The sequence below is a fragment of the Schistocerca nitens genome, chromosome 8, assembly GCF_023898315.1.
Source record: "Schistocerca nitens isolate TAMUIC-IGC-003100 chromosome 8, iqSchNite1.1, whole genome shotgun sequence".
NCBI lineage: Eukaryota > Metazoa > Arthropoda > Insecta > Orthoptera > Acrididae > Schistocerca > Schistocerca nitens.
In genome coordinates, this window is record NC_064621.1 from 595,496,864 (window position 1) to 595,512,961 (window position 16,098).

The 16,098-nt window shown below is 40.4% G+C and overlaps 2 protein-coding genes across 3 annotated transcripts in view; one reads left to right on the plus strand and one right to left on the minus strand.

Annotated features, from left to right (window-relative positions):
• LOC126198521 (FGFR1 oncogene partner 2 homolog) overlaps window positions 1–9,937 on the minus strand; it is a 74,988-nt gene extending 65,051 nt beyond the window's left edge. Inside the window, exons 1-2 of one of the 2 annotated variants that reach the window (XM_049934907.1) lie at window positions 9,771–9,937; window positions 9,552–9,686 (exon numbers count right to left, since the gene is read on the minus strand). In XM_049934907.1, the coding sequence (XP_049790864.1) occupies window positions 9,552–9,686 (135 nt within the window). In that variant the 5' untranslated portion in view covers window positions 9,771–9,937. The remainder of the gene's footprint in view (window positions 1–9,551; window positions 9,687–9,770) is intronic. The other variant, XM_049934908.1, reaches the window with a different exon arrangement.
• Window positions 9,938–10,046: 109 nt separating this feature from the next.
• Window positions 10,047–16,098, plus strand: part of LOC126198520 (myotubularin-related protein 6) — a 454,460-nt gene continuing 448,408 nt past the window's right edge. Inside the window, exon 1 of the mRNA XM_049934906.1 lies at window positions 10,047–10,247. Within this exon, the coding sequence (XP_049790863.1) occupies window positions 10,224–10,247 (24 nt within the window). The 5' untranslated portion in view covers window positions 10,047–10,223. The remainder of the gene's footprint in view (window positions 10,248–16,098) is intronic.

A 16,098-nucleotide genomic window follows, 5' to 3' on the forward strand; every position in this document is an offset into this window, starting at 1 on the left:
TCGGCCCATTCCTGTGGCCCTTCGTGATCAGGTCAAACGGGAGCTGGATCGTCTCACTGCTTCAGGGGGGTCTTGCTTCCTGTCACTTCCAGTGAGTGGTACTCTCCTGTCGTCGTCGTTGCTAAGCCAAATGGTGATATTCATCTCTGTGACGATTTCAGAGCCACTGTAAATGCTCAATGCCTTATCGACACTTACCCTATGCCTCAACCTGAAGAACTGTTCACTAAACTTGCTGGAGGCCAGTACTTTTCTGAACTTGAACTGTCGGAAGCTTATCGTCAACTTCCTCTCGAAGCTGCTTCCCGGCAGTTTCTGGTCCTTAACACGCCTTTCAGCCTCTATCAATACCAACGATTGCCATTCGGGTTGCCAGCGCCCCTGCTCTCTTTCAGCGATTCTTGGAACATTTATTGCTCACTGTCCCTGGATGTATAAATTACCAGGACGACATTGTTGTCACTGGCTCCACCACTGACAAACATCTTCAAAATTTCCGCACACTTTTTAATGTCTTACAGACTGCCGGTCTTAAGTGTAATCTTCAGAAATCAAAATTTTTTCAGGCATGTATCACATACTTGGCGTTTCACCTCTCTCAGGATGGTATTTGTCCGCTTCAGCAAACTGTCGCTGCGATTGATGCCCTTCCTCACCCTACATCTGTTAAGGAACTACAGGCCTCCTTGGGGAAAATAGCATACTATCACAAGTTTTTACTGTCTGCTGCTTTGGTGGCTCAGCCATTGCATCGCCTGTTGCATAAAAACATGCCTTTTCACTGGTCTGTGTCGTGCGATGCAGCTTTCCAGAAATTGAAGACTATGTTGAAACAGGCCCCGTGCCTCGCTACTTATCGACCTGGCCAACATCATGTTCTTGCCAAGGATGCCTCTCAATACGGGGTCGGTGCAGACCTTGTGCACCGTTTTTCTGACGGTTCTGAACAACCCATAGCTTATGCCTCCAAAACGCTCAGGGATGCCCAACAAAAGTATTCTCAAATTGAAAAAGAAGCTTTGCCCATTATTTATGCTCTTCATAAGTTTGGTGTTTTTCTCTATGGATCCAAATTTCATCTTGTTACGGATCACAAACCACTTGTTTCCTTGTTTCATCCATCAATGTCACTTCCCAACAAGGCTACACACTGCCTCCAGCGATGGGCTCTTTACTTGTCTCATTTCAATTATGAGATTCATTTCCGGCCGACGGCTCAACATGCGAATGCTGATGCACTGTCTCGCCTTCCCATGGGTCTTGATCTGGCATTCGATAGGGACGAACTTTTGTGTTTCCACCTGGATGTTGCCGAGCAGTGGGTTGTGGACGGGTTCCCCATCACCGGGGACCGGCTGGCGGCTGCTACGGGTTCTGACCCTACCCTCTCCCGGGTTTTACACTGTATTCAGAAGGGTTGGCCAGATCGTCCATCCACTATGACTTCTGATCCGTTGCAGAACTACTACGCTTTGCGTTACCGCCTTACGGCTAGGGACGGTGTCATCCTCCTTTCCACCGAAAATGCTTCGCCGCGTGTTGTGGTACCTGCGTCTTTGCGTACTTCGGTCTTGCGTCTCCTTCACCAAGGTCACTAGGGTGTCTCGCGCACAAAATCTCTGGCGCGCTGTCATCTGTACTGGCCCGGCATCGACTCAAAAACGCACACATGGTCGCTGCCTGCGGCTCTTGTGCGTCACAGGCCGCCGCCCCGAAGTCATCTTTGTGACCGTGGCCTTCACCTGAGTAGCCCTGGGAGCATATTCATGCTGACATTGTGGGACGTTTTTTAGGTACTTCCTGGCTTCTCGTTATTGACACCTACTCTAACTTTCTTTTCATTGTCCGTTTCACGTCGCCTACCACTGCTCAACCACCAATGCTCTAGCTCGCATTTTCTCTTTGGAAGGCCTTCCCTCTACTCTTGTTACTGATAATGGTACGCAATTTGCCTCTTCCGATTTTGCGGATTTTGTGCCCGTCACGGCGTCATGCATGTCACGGCCCCTCCGTTCCATCCACAGTCAAATGGTGAGGCTGAACGACTGGTCCGCACATTTAAGGCTCAGATGAGGAAACTCCTGACTTCTTCTGCTGCTGATGATGATGTGCTTCTCCAATTTCTGGCTTCTTACCGTTTCACTCCCATGGGCGACCACAGCCCGTCTGAGCTCTTACATGACCAACAGCCTCGCACGCTACTTCATCTTCTGCGGCCTTCCACCTCACGGCTGCGGGTGCCTTTGCTTGGCTGTTTCACCGCCGACGACCTTGTATGGGTACGGGGATATGGCAGGCAGCCAAAATGGAGTCCTGGCCGCATCTTACGACACCGTGGCCGACGCCTGTATGAAATCTAGACCGACACGGGTGTTGCAGTGCGCCATTCGGACCAGCTTCGGCCTCGTGTGCCGGCAACGCCTGTTCCGGATGCTGCTACACCACCTTCGGCTCTACCTGATGCTCGGGATACTGGAATCTCTCATTACTCACAACGCAGTCCTCTCACCATCATATCAGTGCCAGCACAAGAACAGACGCCACCAGGAGACGTGCCCATGCAGGAACCAGAGCAACTCTACTTGCCTCCTTCTCCCACGGACGCGGACACAACGCCCATGTCTCCTGTTATAACAACCGGACTTGCCGTAACGGGCAGATTGGTGCACGGGGCCCCAGCAGATTTGACCCCCACGTCTCCTGTCATCTCGACCTGTTATCATCGGGGACACTTCCGTCTGTACGGGAAGCCTCCTCCTCGAGACTTTATGGCTAGTCAAACAACACCTATGGACGTTAGCAATCTACTGGCCACCTCCAAGATCTGTGCAACAAATTCAAAGGGGGGAAAAGTGTTGTCACTCGCCGATCTTTCAAAGTTCTGCCGCGCAGTTAGGCATGTCCTCTACATGCAGCGCTGTCTGCCAGCCATGCAGCAGCAGCGCCACCTAAGCGGCCAGCCAGACAGCAGCCGCTAGACTTGGACTCAGTTATGATTTGACTGTTAAAGTGTACACACGTCTTACTCTGTTTACTTGATCTGTGACTTTCATGTATTGCGTCTTCCTTGAAATATATTTGTTCAACTTGAAGTTATAACACAGGAACAACAAAAGAAACAAGCAACACTTACAGGTTACTCATGTTTTTACGATTCTAGTTCAGACTGGTCAGTACTGTTGTGGAAAGTCAGTATGGAGGCAGAAGAGTGTACTAGTGGTGCTTTTGTTCAAACAAGTTGCACTATTGGTAGAGCACAAGCATCTGAATGTCATAAAACAACATATGGAACAAAATGTGGCATTCACTTTGTACTGTATGATATGGATGAATTGGACCAAGATTTGTTGCTATGGAGATCCGGGATACACCCTGTGGGCACAAGAAGTACAGTTCCACAAAACTTTAGTCTTTGTTATCATCATATGAAAGTGTTTCTGGTTAAGTATTCTTTCCTACAAAGAAGTTGTTTTGATCCATTTCAGATTCATAAGAAGACAGTGAAGTGTAGCCTCAGAGAAATTGATATAAAATCAGTATTGAAAGTGAATCAGTGCATGGAACTTAACATGAAACCAGGACAAAAGTTATGTTCCAGTTGTGTTACACTGCTAAAAAATTAAGTATATTCTGATAATTTACACAACAGTGACTAAGAGTATCACCCACCTACAATCACAGTGGATGAGCAATTAAATACTTCAGTGACTGCTCTTTATTTGTCTCCCATGAAGACACACAAAGTTGGAAAAAGAGACAGGCCCAGCTATGGTAGAAGAAAACTACAAGAAGTTCCAATGGAATTAAAACACAAAATAGCTGACACACTAATGGTGGAAGAGGAAGAACTACCTGCTCCAAAGGAACAAAATGGTTCAAATGGCTCTGAGCACTATGGGACTCAACTGCTGTGGTCATCAGTCCCCTAGAACTTAGAACTACTTAAACCTAACTAACGTAAGGACATCACACACACCCATGCACAAGGCAGGATTCGAACCTGCGACCGTAGCAGCAGCGCTGCTCCAGACTGGAGCGCCTAGAACCGCACGGCCACCGCGGCCGGCTCCAAAGGAACAGAAATCGTGCCAGAAATGCTCTGATTTGGACAAAATTGCGCATGATTTGAAAGAAAAATGTGCCATATCCACACGCCAGAAAAATGTAGCTATTCTTACCCTTGCACCTTCCAGCTGGTCTCCTGACTACACTGCAAAGGAATTCAATGGTTCTACATATATCGTAAAGCAAGCTAGGAAAATAAAAGCAACCCATGGAGTGCTTCCACATCTTCAGCAGGCTCAGGGTAAGCAATTGAGTTCAGAAACAAAGGTGCTAGTGTCGGAGTTTTATGAAAATAATGACTACAGCCGATTAATTCCTGGAAAATAAGACTATGTAATGGTGAAAATGGGAAATGTATGTGTACAGATGCCAAAAAGACTGTTGCTATGCAACATAACTGAACTATATGTAGAATTCAAGGAAAAGTATCCCAATACCAAAGTAGGTTTATCATCTTTTTTCAATCTTCGGCCAAAATTGGTTGTGCCCGTAAATGCAAGGGGCACACACAATGTTTGTGTATATGTGAGACCCATCAAAATGCTAAGCTGGTGTTTGCTGCTATAAAGGATTCTGGTCTGGATTACAAAGGTGCAATGAAGCTGCTAGTGTGTGACATCAGTTCCTACCAATGCATGATACACAGGTGTGAAAAGTGTCCTGGTAAGGCAAATCTTGCAGAACACATGAATAACAAACTGTATGGTGAACTCCTTATGGATGACGATGAACTTGTTTCTTAGAAACAATGGACACACATGGATCGCACAAGTCTTGAAACAAAGCAAAGTACAGTGGAAGATTTTGTTGAAATGTGTTGTCAAAAAACGGACCAACTGACCACACACAGCTTCACAGCAGCAGCACAATCAACTTATCTCCAGTTTTGTAAGGATAAATTGAAACAAGATGAAATTATAGTAATACTAGACTTTTCTGAAAATCGTGCATTTATAGTTCAAGAAGCCATCCAAGGATATCACTGGGACAACAGTCAAGCAACTCTCCAGCCATTTGCGATTTACTATAGAGGTGAATCAGGTGATGTGTCTGTCATGAACCAGTGGGTTTTTAGTGACTGTTTAACTCATGATGCCATTGCAGTTCATGTCCACATTCGCACTGTCATGGCATATGGGAAAAACAAGCTGCCTCACATACATTTTGCGAAATACTTCAGTGATGGAGCAGCTAGTCAGTACAAAAACTTTAAAATCTCAAAAATTAATTTATGCATGCATTACAATGATTTTCAGATTCACGTAGAATGGAATTTTTTTGCAACAAGTCATGGTAAAAATGTGTGTGATGGTATTGGTGCCACCATTAAGCACATGACATCACGAGCTAGTCTGCAGCAGCCTACAGAAGGTCACATTCTAACCCTTATTAAATTATTTACCTGGGCACAGAAAAATATATCTGGCATACAATCATTCTATGTTTCGAAAGATAACGTGAAATCAGTCAAAGAGTTGCTAAAAAGCAGACTAGAACACGTTAAAACTGTTGCAGGCACAAGGAGCCATCATCACATCTCTCCAGTGGACTCTGACAATGTGCAGATGAGCAGACTGTCCGGTTATAACTATAGGTTCATGCACAACATGTGTCTTCACAGTATGTCTGACCCAGGATACAGAAGCAAAAGCACCAACATACAACCATGTTGCTATGTTATTGCTGTTTATGATGACAAATGGTACTTAGGATGTGTTGCAGAGTGCTGTGAAGCAGAAGGTGATGTATTCGTGTACTTCATGGCACCAGCAAGATCATTTCATTGGCCACGTTTGGCAGACAGTTGTTGGATTCCTTTTGAACATATTCTTATGACAGTTCCAGTTCCTACCACAGTGTCAGGAAGACAGAACAATTTGCCACTCAATGTACAGAGTACAGCAGCTAAAGTGTGGGGCAACTTCTGTTCGAAGCACAATCAACTGGTTTTTAGCAGTTAAGGTGCAGTAAATATTAATGATAGGTTGTGTTAATCTGTCTATATGTTGTTGCTTAGTGATTAAACAGCTGTGGGAGAGGAAAAGAAGAGGCAGAACAGTTTACGATACTTTTTACAAAATTGTGTTGAGGAAACAATGGCCACATCACAAAATACATCTGTCAACTTCCATTGTACACAAATGTCTTGCAATAACATGCTGAAATTTTGAGATATATATCATTATGGTCTACTTATGCAGTGTGTGAAATTTGGCTTGGATATCACTTGTCCCTTTTGTGCTATCGCACTTCGAAGATCCATGTTTTTTCAGGTAATTTTTCAAATTTTTGTATTTTCGTGTGCATGTAACTCAGTTTTTGCGACTGATATGGGCTTGGTGAGTTCTGTGTGTGTTTAGGCCACGTTAAGCTTACCATAAAAAATTTATACCCTTTTTGAGTGAATTACATTTGGCACAGAGGACACCTACAATATGTACCTTTTAACATATTATATTTTTTAATCACATTTTGGAATTTTTTTATTTTCCCTCAGAAATATGTTGTTGGTGTTTTGATTCATAGAGTGTGTTCTCTAAATGGATGTTACTGGGTTGTAAAAATTTCACTGGACTGTGTCGAATAGTTCCAAAGTTATTAAGACCTGAAGTCGAGTCTGAAGATAGATTGCCAGACGCGGGTTGCAATTTCCGGGTCACGCCACCTTCTTTCACAAGTCATAATTCTGGAACTAATTGGCAGGGGAAACTAATACTTTGCACACGAGTGTTCCACACATGGTAGAATTAGTGTACTGAATTTCAGTCAAATCTGAGACTATGAGCTGGAGCCCCTGGTTGAACTGACATGGAATTGCCCATTAACAGACAGCCCTGCAGGATTCATGGTGTCAATTCCCTCCAGCACCACTTCCGATATCAGCCCGAGTCCATGAGACATTGTGTTGCGGCACTTCTGCGTGCTTGGGGGGAGGGGGGGGGGGGTGTTCTATTTGATATTAGGTTGGTGTACCAGTTTCTATGGCTCTTCAGTGTAATTCACATATGTACAGTTGCATTCAGCGTTCAACTGGTACAATATTTTGGCAACTGAGCATGCTGCCAAGGCTATAGTTACGTGGTTAGCTAACAAGTTTATTTGCGTGGCCATCCTCCGCAGCAAGTACAGAAATACTTGTTTTGTAAATAAAAACGCCTTTTCTTGCTGCAACTTAATTTGTTTTTCCCCAGATACATTTCACCTTTTTCTTGCTCCAAGGTATCTTCAGCGGGATAGTTTACTATGATCTGTGTTTCCTCTTATCTGGTCTAGGGATCACACTACCACTTTATTTCCGAGACATAAGCACAATTTTGTATTCCGAACTTTTTCACGCTGTTTACCGTGTTTCTCCTTCTTTGTGGTGTACTATTATTCTTTTGTCACTAGATATAGCTATTTGTTCAAAATCTGTGCTTTTAAAAATGTAAACATTGCAACTCAATATTTACATTGTTAAAAGCAAAGTGTTCGAACAAACAGCTAGATTTAATGACAAAAAATAATAGTACACCACAAAAAGGAGAAACATGAACAGCATGAAAAAGTTTGGAATACAAAATTGTGCTTATGTTTCGGAAATAAAGTGGTAGTGCAACCTCCAGACCAGATGAGAGGAAAAACAGATCACAGCAAAATGTGCCCATAGAAGATGCATTAGAGCAAGAAAAAGGGTAAACATGTCTGGGAAAAATAAATTAAGCTGCAGCAAGAGAAGGCAGTTTTATTTACAAAACAAGTATATATGGTTAAATATGTGCAGAACACTCAAAGAAGAGCAAACAAATAAAATACATACACACACATGGTTTCAGCACTCAGTGATTTAGATCTCGGTTTTAAGAAGAGGTTAGAAGGTTTTTTTTTTCAGCTTCTGAAAAACACCAGGATCAAGTATCCCATCATACAGAACAAACAGAAATCTACATCATCATTCACTCATTTTTATTGCATGCGTAGAAAACGCGAATAGCTTGGAAGGTGAATACAAAGAAATTGGACAGATTCAATTACTGGATCTGCTCACAATGGCTGATAGTAGAGACAATGGACAATATGAGAACTGAAGCAGATGATACGATATATGGACATTGGTTAAGATCACTGTGAGAGGCTGGAAATGCAATGCTCAGTGTCGTAATGAAGGGAGAAAGCTACTTAAATTGCATATCCTTGGTAGACCAAGAAAATAATAGCTACTGTGTAGTACTGGTCACACACTTTTACTCAGGCCCCGAGCAGGCGATGCTGGGAGCACAAGCTTATGATTGGTTCTTAGCACATTGGCTACTGAGGGAAGCCCTGGCCCCTCCTCCCAATGCAGCCACCTTACAGTTTATAAAAGAAACAAACATGTACTGGTTAAAAATGTTGCAGAAGTGACACTAAAGTTTATGGTGAGTCACTAGAAGGACCACGCAAAGTTTCTTTAGTCTGTAATATTACCAGCTGCTAGGAATAACACCACAACATGGTTAACATGATACATACAATGGTTACTTATTACTACAGTGAACAATATTGTCACATAGCTAAGATTGGCAGCGAGTCTAAACATTCCAGAGTGGCACACAATCAGTGAACTTCCACTACCAGAGGGCTCAAGGTAAAGTGTGAAATCAGTACTTTGTCACCTTGTATTTTTCATAGTTGACATACCTTATATAAACATAGCGAAAAGCTCTTATGTACACAATATGCTTCAAAGTATCCTGAAATTTGTGTATAACAGTTTTCCTGAATTCACATGGCAGGTTTAGTATTTGTAACAGCCTAGCAGGTTCAGTATTTGTAAGAATAAGTATGTTGAATACGGTGCAAACATAAACACAGGTCTACAATACAGATCAATCGGTTAGCACAGCATTTAACTCACGTTCACATTTGATAGTTCCACGAAATCACGACCAAATAAGTCACCTCACAACCTAACTAAGATCTCAGGTTACGTAACAGAAAAGTGCCGTCACAACCAAAGTTTCAATGGGGTTACTAGCACACTTCAGCTGACTAAGGCTGCTTTAATGGAATGAACTATGCAACAATGTACCTAAGTATAAATTGCAAGAAGAAAGCACTGACCGAGCGAAGTTCAGGTAACTGTATAAATCTGTGTTGTGTTGTGAATGATATGATTCCTGAAAAAGAACAAGAAGAGGAAGGCGACGGTTGCTGTAATCAGATTATTGCCGAGTATACTAAGCAGATGAACGGCAGCTAAATGGTGTAATTTGACACTGCTCTGAAAGTAGTAGCTCTTCTGCTAGTTACTTTCATTATTTTATTTTTGTAACCTTTCTACACTCTCCATAATATTAACTGGAAGATAATACTATGCTGTCACAATCATCCCAGCTGTAAATATTAAGAATGAGTGTTAGTCACCTACATAGCAAAATTAACTGTTATTCCTCCCCCGCCCCATCAAGCTCAGTGTTCCGTACTCGAAGTAATAGCAGTTGACTGGTGTTTGTAGATCTACTTACCTGCTTCATTGTGTCAATTTTCTGGTACACGTTCTGTGCCTGTGACAGCAAAGCGTCCGCTGTTGTATCATGTTCCTTCAATCGGTTAGCTAGACGTTTGGCATCCAGAATAATTTGCTGTATTGTTAAAGACATCTGCGGAGTAAAAATTCTTTCAATGAGCGTAAGACCTCAAAATACGTAAACAGCTGACTTATGGTAACTTTTCCTTCGTCTGACCTCTTTCTTTATGTTGCCTACTACAAAACACAACGCGCACTCATTTTTGGTGAACTGTGTGGTAGCAATTTATCACATGAACAACAGCCTGTTGAAGTTACTGTCAGTGCTTTCCGAATCGTAGTTTATTTTTATCTTTCAATATCTCTGAATCAGAGACGCACATACAACAGTATAGACTATAGACTATTGAGATGCTTAGGTATCAATCCTTGACATAGAAATAATTATTCGAAGTTCTCATCTGACAGAGATAATAATACAAATTTTCGAAGAAACATAGCAGTAACCACTGTAACAAAGATGCTTTCATACTGTTCGAGAGAATTTAATCGGAGGTGTTTACATTAAGATGGCGTAGGATTAGAGCGATATGTCAAAATATCAATGATTCTATTTAATTCGCAGTTTGTGTAATGTTTTGAAAAGAAAGGGATTGACTGCTGCCGGACGATGGAGTTGATCAAGACACCTAAGGTACGTAAGGGGTGTATTGTTTCTAGTCAATAATAGGTGTTGTACATATTTCCTTTTTTTTTATTAATACGTTTTCCATTCAGTAACGTCAGATTTTGCTTGAAACACTTCTGACAGTATTCGTCGGAATCAAACGCCTCGAATCTGTCATCATTGATGTCGTTTACAGTGGGCGTCTGCTAAGTTAATGCGGCACATTTTCTTACGATAGTGCCAGACAGTATGCAATATTAGATAAATGCGAAGAAATCACGATAGAGTGTAATTATATAGTGTACGCAGTTCTTTCAAGATAAACATTAACTTCAGTGATGTAAGGTAAAGCATAAATTAGAAATTCCTAATATTGTACCATTATTAAAGATTGGCTACTATTTATCTCTCCGACAGATTTTGATCAAATTTCTGTTCAGCAGTTCCGTTCGTGAGTAGAGGTAGCTCACTCGCTGACATTATGTATTTTCATTGTTATTACCTTTGTCGGAATTCGTAGAGGGCACATTGGAGATGAGATGTGATCACAAAAACATGCATATGAGAACTAATCTCGATACTAAATAAACGTTTCGTAACTGCACAGAATTAATAGAAGAAACAGTCTATGACCTACACTGCGCTTTTCAAAAAACAGTTAACTGTATGATGATTGGAATTTGAGAAACTTTTGTTCCAAGATTTAATATTGCTCCAAGATAATCCGGGAGTTGTGTGGAAAAAGTTGTTCCAAATACGAAAATAAATCTGTTATGTAATATTTGTTTGGGGCTCGTAAAAGTATTATTACAGTATAAAACAAGGCAGTTGCTTTACAACAAAATAGCAATTTTCAGAGACTGCTTTCGGCCATAACTCATGTCATCTTATGACAGTACCTGTCACTCATTAAGAACTGCAGTGATAATTGAATGAAGGGACTGTTTACCAACAAATTCATTAGTCTTATGGAATCGCAACAAACGGGATCAAAATAGTGAAGTACAGGCCAAAGATTTTAGGATGAAACAAACTGCATACTTTAATGTGTATCATTATAGAATAATTTTAGTAAGGACTAATTACTTAAGATTGAGCGAACAAGAACATAAAAAATGGAAGATTGCAAACCTAAACAACCAGAAACTGATATTGTTCAATTAGTGGCTAAAACTTTGAAGAAGAAAATGAGTACCAAAGAGAGATTTCTTCCAACACTCAAGCGGAATTTGTTACTTTTAGCCTGCGTTTTGTTTGTAGCGCCTTCAAACTTACTCTTTACAGGTATTTTACATTCATCTCCTCCTCAGCATATTATTGCAGTACCAAACTTTGTCAATAATTGCCAAACATACTATATTATTACCATATTACAAGTCTGCATCATTTGCCAGTCATGACTGGATGGACTCCGTCAAAATTACATAAATACATATGTATTTTTACAGTTTTTTATATAAAATATGAAGAAAATTGTTCACAATACAGCCATATATAACAGATAAAAAGAATATTATTTTGTCCAAGCACTTGATCACTGTTATATTATTTCTCAAAAGAGTATAAAGTATGCTGTTTCGAGTCCTCTGCAATTTTCACTTCTCGAGGCAATGTGTTGAACATTTATAGAACAACGATCGGAAAGCTTTGGTTCCAAACAGTCAACAGCTTGGTATGATGCACTAAAAGATTTGGATCAAGACAATCAGGTAGGCTGTATGTCTTGATTTCCAAAAAGCATTTGACTCAATACCACACCTATGCTGTCAAAAGTATGATCGTATGGGTATCAAGTGAAATTTGGGGATTTTCCAGTGGGATGGAAACTCCTCATCAGATGTAGAAGTATCTTCGGGTGTCACAATGGAATGTTTAGGAACCCTTGTTGTTCATGGTTTATATTAATCATCTTGCAGACAATATTCATAGTGATATCGGGCTTTTTGCAGATGTTGCAATTATCTGTAATAAAGTACCGTCTAAAAGAAGCTGCATAAATATCAGTCAGATCTTGATCAGATTTCAAAATGGTGTAAAGATTGGCAACTTGCTTTAAATGTTCAGAAATGTAAAATTTTGCACTCCACAAAATGAAGAAATGAAGTATCATGTGACTAAGATATCAATGATTCACTATAGTGATAAGAATCAGCCAGCTTATTAAAATACCTAGGTGTAACACTTTATAAAGATATGAAATGGAATGACCACATACATTCAGTCGTGGGTAAAGCAGATGGTAGGTTTTAGTTTATTGGTGGAATACTGGGGAAGTGCGGTCAATCTACAAAGAAGATTGCTTAAAAATCACTGGTGCAACTGGTTCTAGAATATTGCTCAAGTGTGTGGGATCTGTACCAGATATAACTAACAGGAGATATTGAATGTGTACAGAGAAGGACAGCACGAATGGTCACAGGCTTATTTAATCAGTGGGAGTGTGTCACAGAGATACTGAAGGAACTGAACTGGAAGACTCTTGAAAACAAACACAAAGTACCCCGAGAAAGTGTATTAACAAATTTTCAAGAACTGGCTTTAAATGATGACTCTAGGATTATACAACAACCCCCTATGTATCGCTCACATAGGGATCATGAGGATAAGATTAGAATAATTACTCTACACACCGACCCATTCATTCAGTCAGTCATTCTTTCTGAATGGAACAGGAAGAAACCCTAATGACTGGTACAGTGGGATGTACCCTCTGCCAAGCACCTCACTGTGATTTGCAGAATGTAGTTATAGATTTCAATGTCCCTCCTGTTGCCGGTATCATGTTTATGAATTTCTTGCCTCATGCTGAAAGCCCCTTTAAACTAACAAGGTCCATAAATACGTACTGGACACAAATGGTCATCATTCCTAACTGGGTTAATATAGGTTTGCAGTACCCCAGTCCTTTGCTTGAAATGATGATGCTGACGGTGCACCATACGCTGTTATAAGATACCTTGGATTAAGTGTAGGCTATGATACTTCACTTTGTTGGCATTATCAATGCATTTCCAAATTGTAATTTTCATTGTAACCTATACCTCAGACTGTGCTACAGCAGTCTGTCACCACTACCTACATTCCAGGAAATAATGTAGATAAAAATGCCAGTGTCCTGGTTAGTTCCTGTTTGTACAAGTATCGTTTCATATGGCACATCATCATTACATAGTGGGACAAGGCCAACATCAGGTAGTAGTAGGTTGAGTCCACTAAACCTTTTCATATCAGTATGTTGAGCTGTCTCTGACAATATCATGTAACTAGTTTGGAGTAATGAGATTGCCACTCAAACTGATAGATAACATACTGGGTGGTTATAATTAAAAATTAAAGTGCAGTTACTCACACAAGTCCAGTGTGGGCTGTAATTATCATATGGCAGCAGAACTTGGTAGATAATCTAACACATTAATGCAGAACCAATTAACGTTTGGGGGGAGGAATTGGACAGCAGTTGCAAATCTGGCACTGAGCATGCAAGAATGTCATATAGAAATCTTTCCATATGTAATGGATTAGAAATGGGATGTGGGCAGAAAATGTCAAGCAAATGAGAAAGGCATTTTATTATTACCCATCACTTAATGCAATTTGATAAATATGAGCACTGTGGACGACGACAAGATGTTGCATGAATAAAAGAATGGTATAAACAGTTGCTCGCAGCAGTTCCAGTGGAAGCTGATCAAGGTTTTCTTGTATACTGGCCTTTAGATCAGGAAGAGATGGAACATGCCCCTATTAAATGTGTTGTTTTAGATACCCCAGAGCAAGAAGTTGCATGTATTCAGAACAGGTGACAATGAAGGCCAGGCATCTGGAAAGCCTCTGGAGACAACACGTTCATGGACAGCTGCATTAAGCAGATTTTTCACTGGGTGAGTGACATGAAGGTCTGCCCCATCTTGCATGAAAACATTGGTTTCCATACATCTGTGCTCTTGTGCAGCCGTACAAGGAGGTTGTGACAACTTGCTGACATCATGGTTCACTTGACAAGCCCTATGTTTCATTACCGCACCGTCTGGATCTTGTACAGGTAATGTAAAATAGACCGCAAAACTTTCCATATTGTTGACTGTGAGATAGAAAATTATTGTGGCACTTCACAAGCATTGGCATTAGCACTAGCATTGGCACTACCCTGGGAAGATGCCACATGGTCAATTACAGCAACAGCTACCTCATCAGTAACTTCCACTGGCATAGAATGCTTTCCTCTTTCACCTGCCACATCAAGCTTACATATGTTTTTGAATTTTATCATAATCTACTTTAAACCATTTAATGGCATTGGGCCTCTCCTCAGACCTTTCATTGGGTGATACTCTCTCAGTCCAGAACCGTAGTTGCTGCCGTTCACATAAAACAGTTTCACTAACAGCCAATGGTCTCTCTTCTCGATAGTTGTACTGCCACTCGCATTATGGCGTGTCAAATGACAGCTTGGATATCATACTGTCATACAGTGTACAGCACCAGATTTGCACCTGGTGGCCACAATTGGAACTAACATGTTTTCCAGCATAAACTGATTACTATTTAACACATTAGCATATCTACTAAGTTTTGCTGCCACATAATATTAACAGCCTACACTGGACCTCTGTGATTAGTTGCGCTTTAATTATGAACGTACGGTATATAAAAAAAAACACTGTTTGGAACTTTACACAAAACACTGCTCTTTTTGTATGCAGTTTTATATAATTAAAGCCAGTTTAATGTGAACAGTTAGTGGTGACTGTAATTTATTGAAGGAGTGGCTGATAAAGTCATTCTATGAGGCTTACACCCCAGTCTATTGACAGCTTAGTGAGGACACATATGTAATTCCCACAAGGTTCTTAACCAATTACTTAAAATGTATTTTATGATATTTTGGAATACCTTAGTTTTACTGAGTACCCTGAAAAAATTTTACCTTGGATTTTTTTGAACCACTTAAAAAAAAGTTTCATAAGCCAGGTCAGGAGCACCATTCATTGACAGTGAACACAGATTTAAAGGATTTTAAATCATTCTGTGGTAATTAGGATCTGAAAAATGTGTTGAGTTAGGGAGTAATGCAACAAGCACGATACCATTTTCTGAATATAGCTCAGAAAAGTGCAGTCATGTGAGATACATGATTCACAATGAAAACTGATAGACCATTGGATTTATTGTTCAGTTATCCAAGGCAGGAGCACACATGGCATGTATTCATAGGATATGGCACAAGATATCCAGCCATTTCAGATCGTCCAATCCTCATGTTGTTAGTATCCCATTAGCTATTACATCAGGAATTCCCTTATACAAAAAGTAATAGGAGAAGTAAGCTTACCAGCAACAATTGCTATTTCCAGTAGAACCAGATTTTCTTTTTCATTATTTCAGTTTCCTTGTAATCACATCTGAATTGAAAACTCTGGTTGGATCATTTGCTGTTCCCAAAATGTGTTTTCTCTCAAATGATGTTCTGTTCCTCCAAAACAGTTATGAATTTGTTGCCCAGTGACATTTTCACAGGAAGTTGTCATGTTCAGGATGTCTTTTCATCAGGTGTTGATCCAGGATTCAATTTCTCATTGTCTCATCCCCTCTCTCTCTCTCTCTCTCTCTCTCTCTCTCTCTCTCTCTCTCTCTCTCTCTCTCTCTTCAAATATTTTACCATCATCCCAAGATTAAAAGTTCCACAAATGTGTAGAATTTTAATAACAACAAAAATAAAATACAGAAATGTTTTAATATAATTATTATTATATATTTACATGGGTAGTTAATACACTATTTGGATCTGCACCAGCTTTCCATAAATATTGTACACCATTTTCCTTATGTTTTCCACTGGTAAATGGGTCGTGTCTTTTTATTTTACTTATTTTCTATA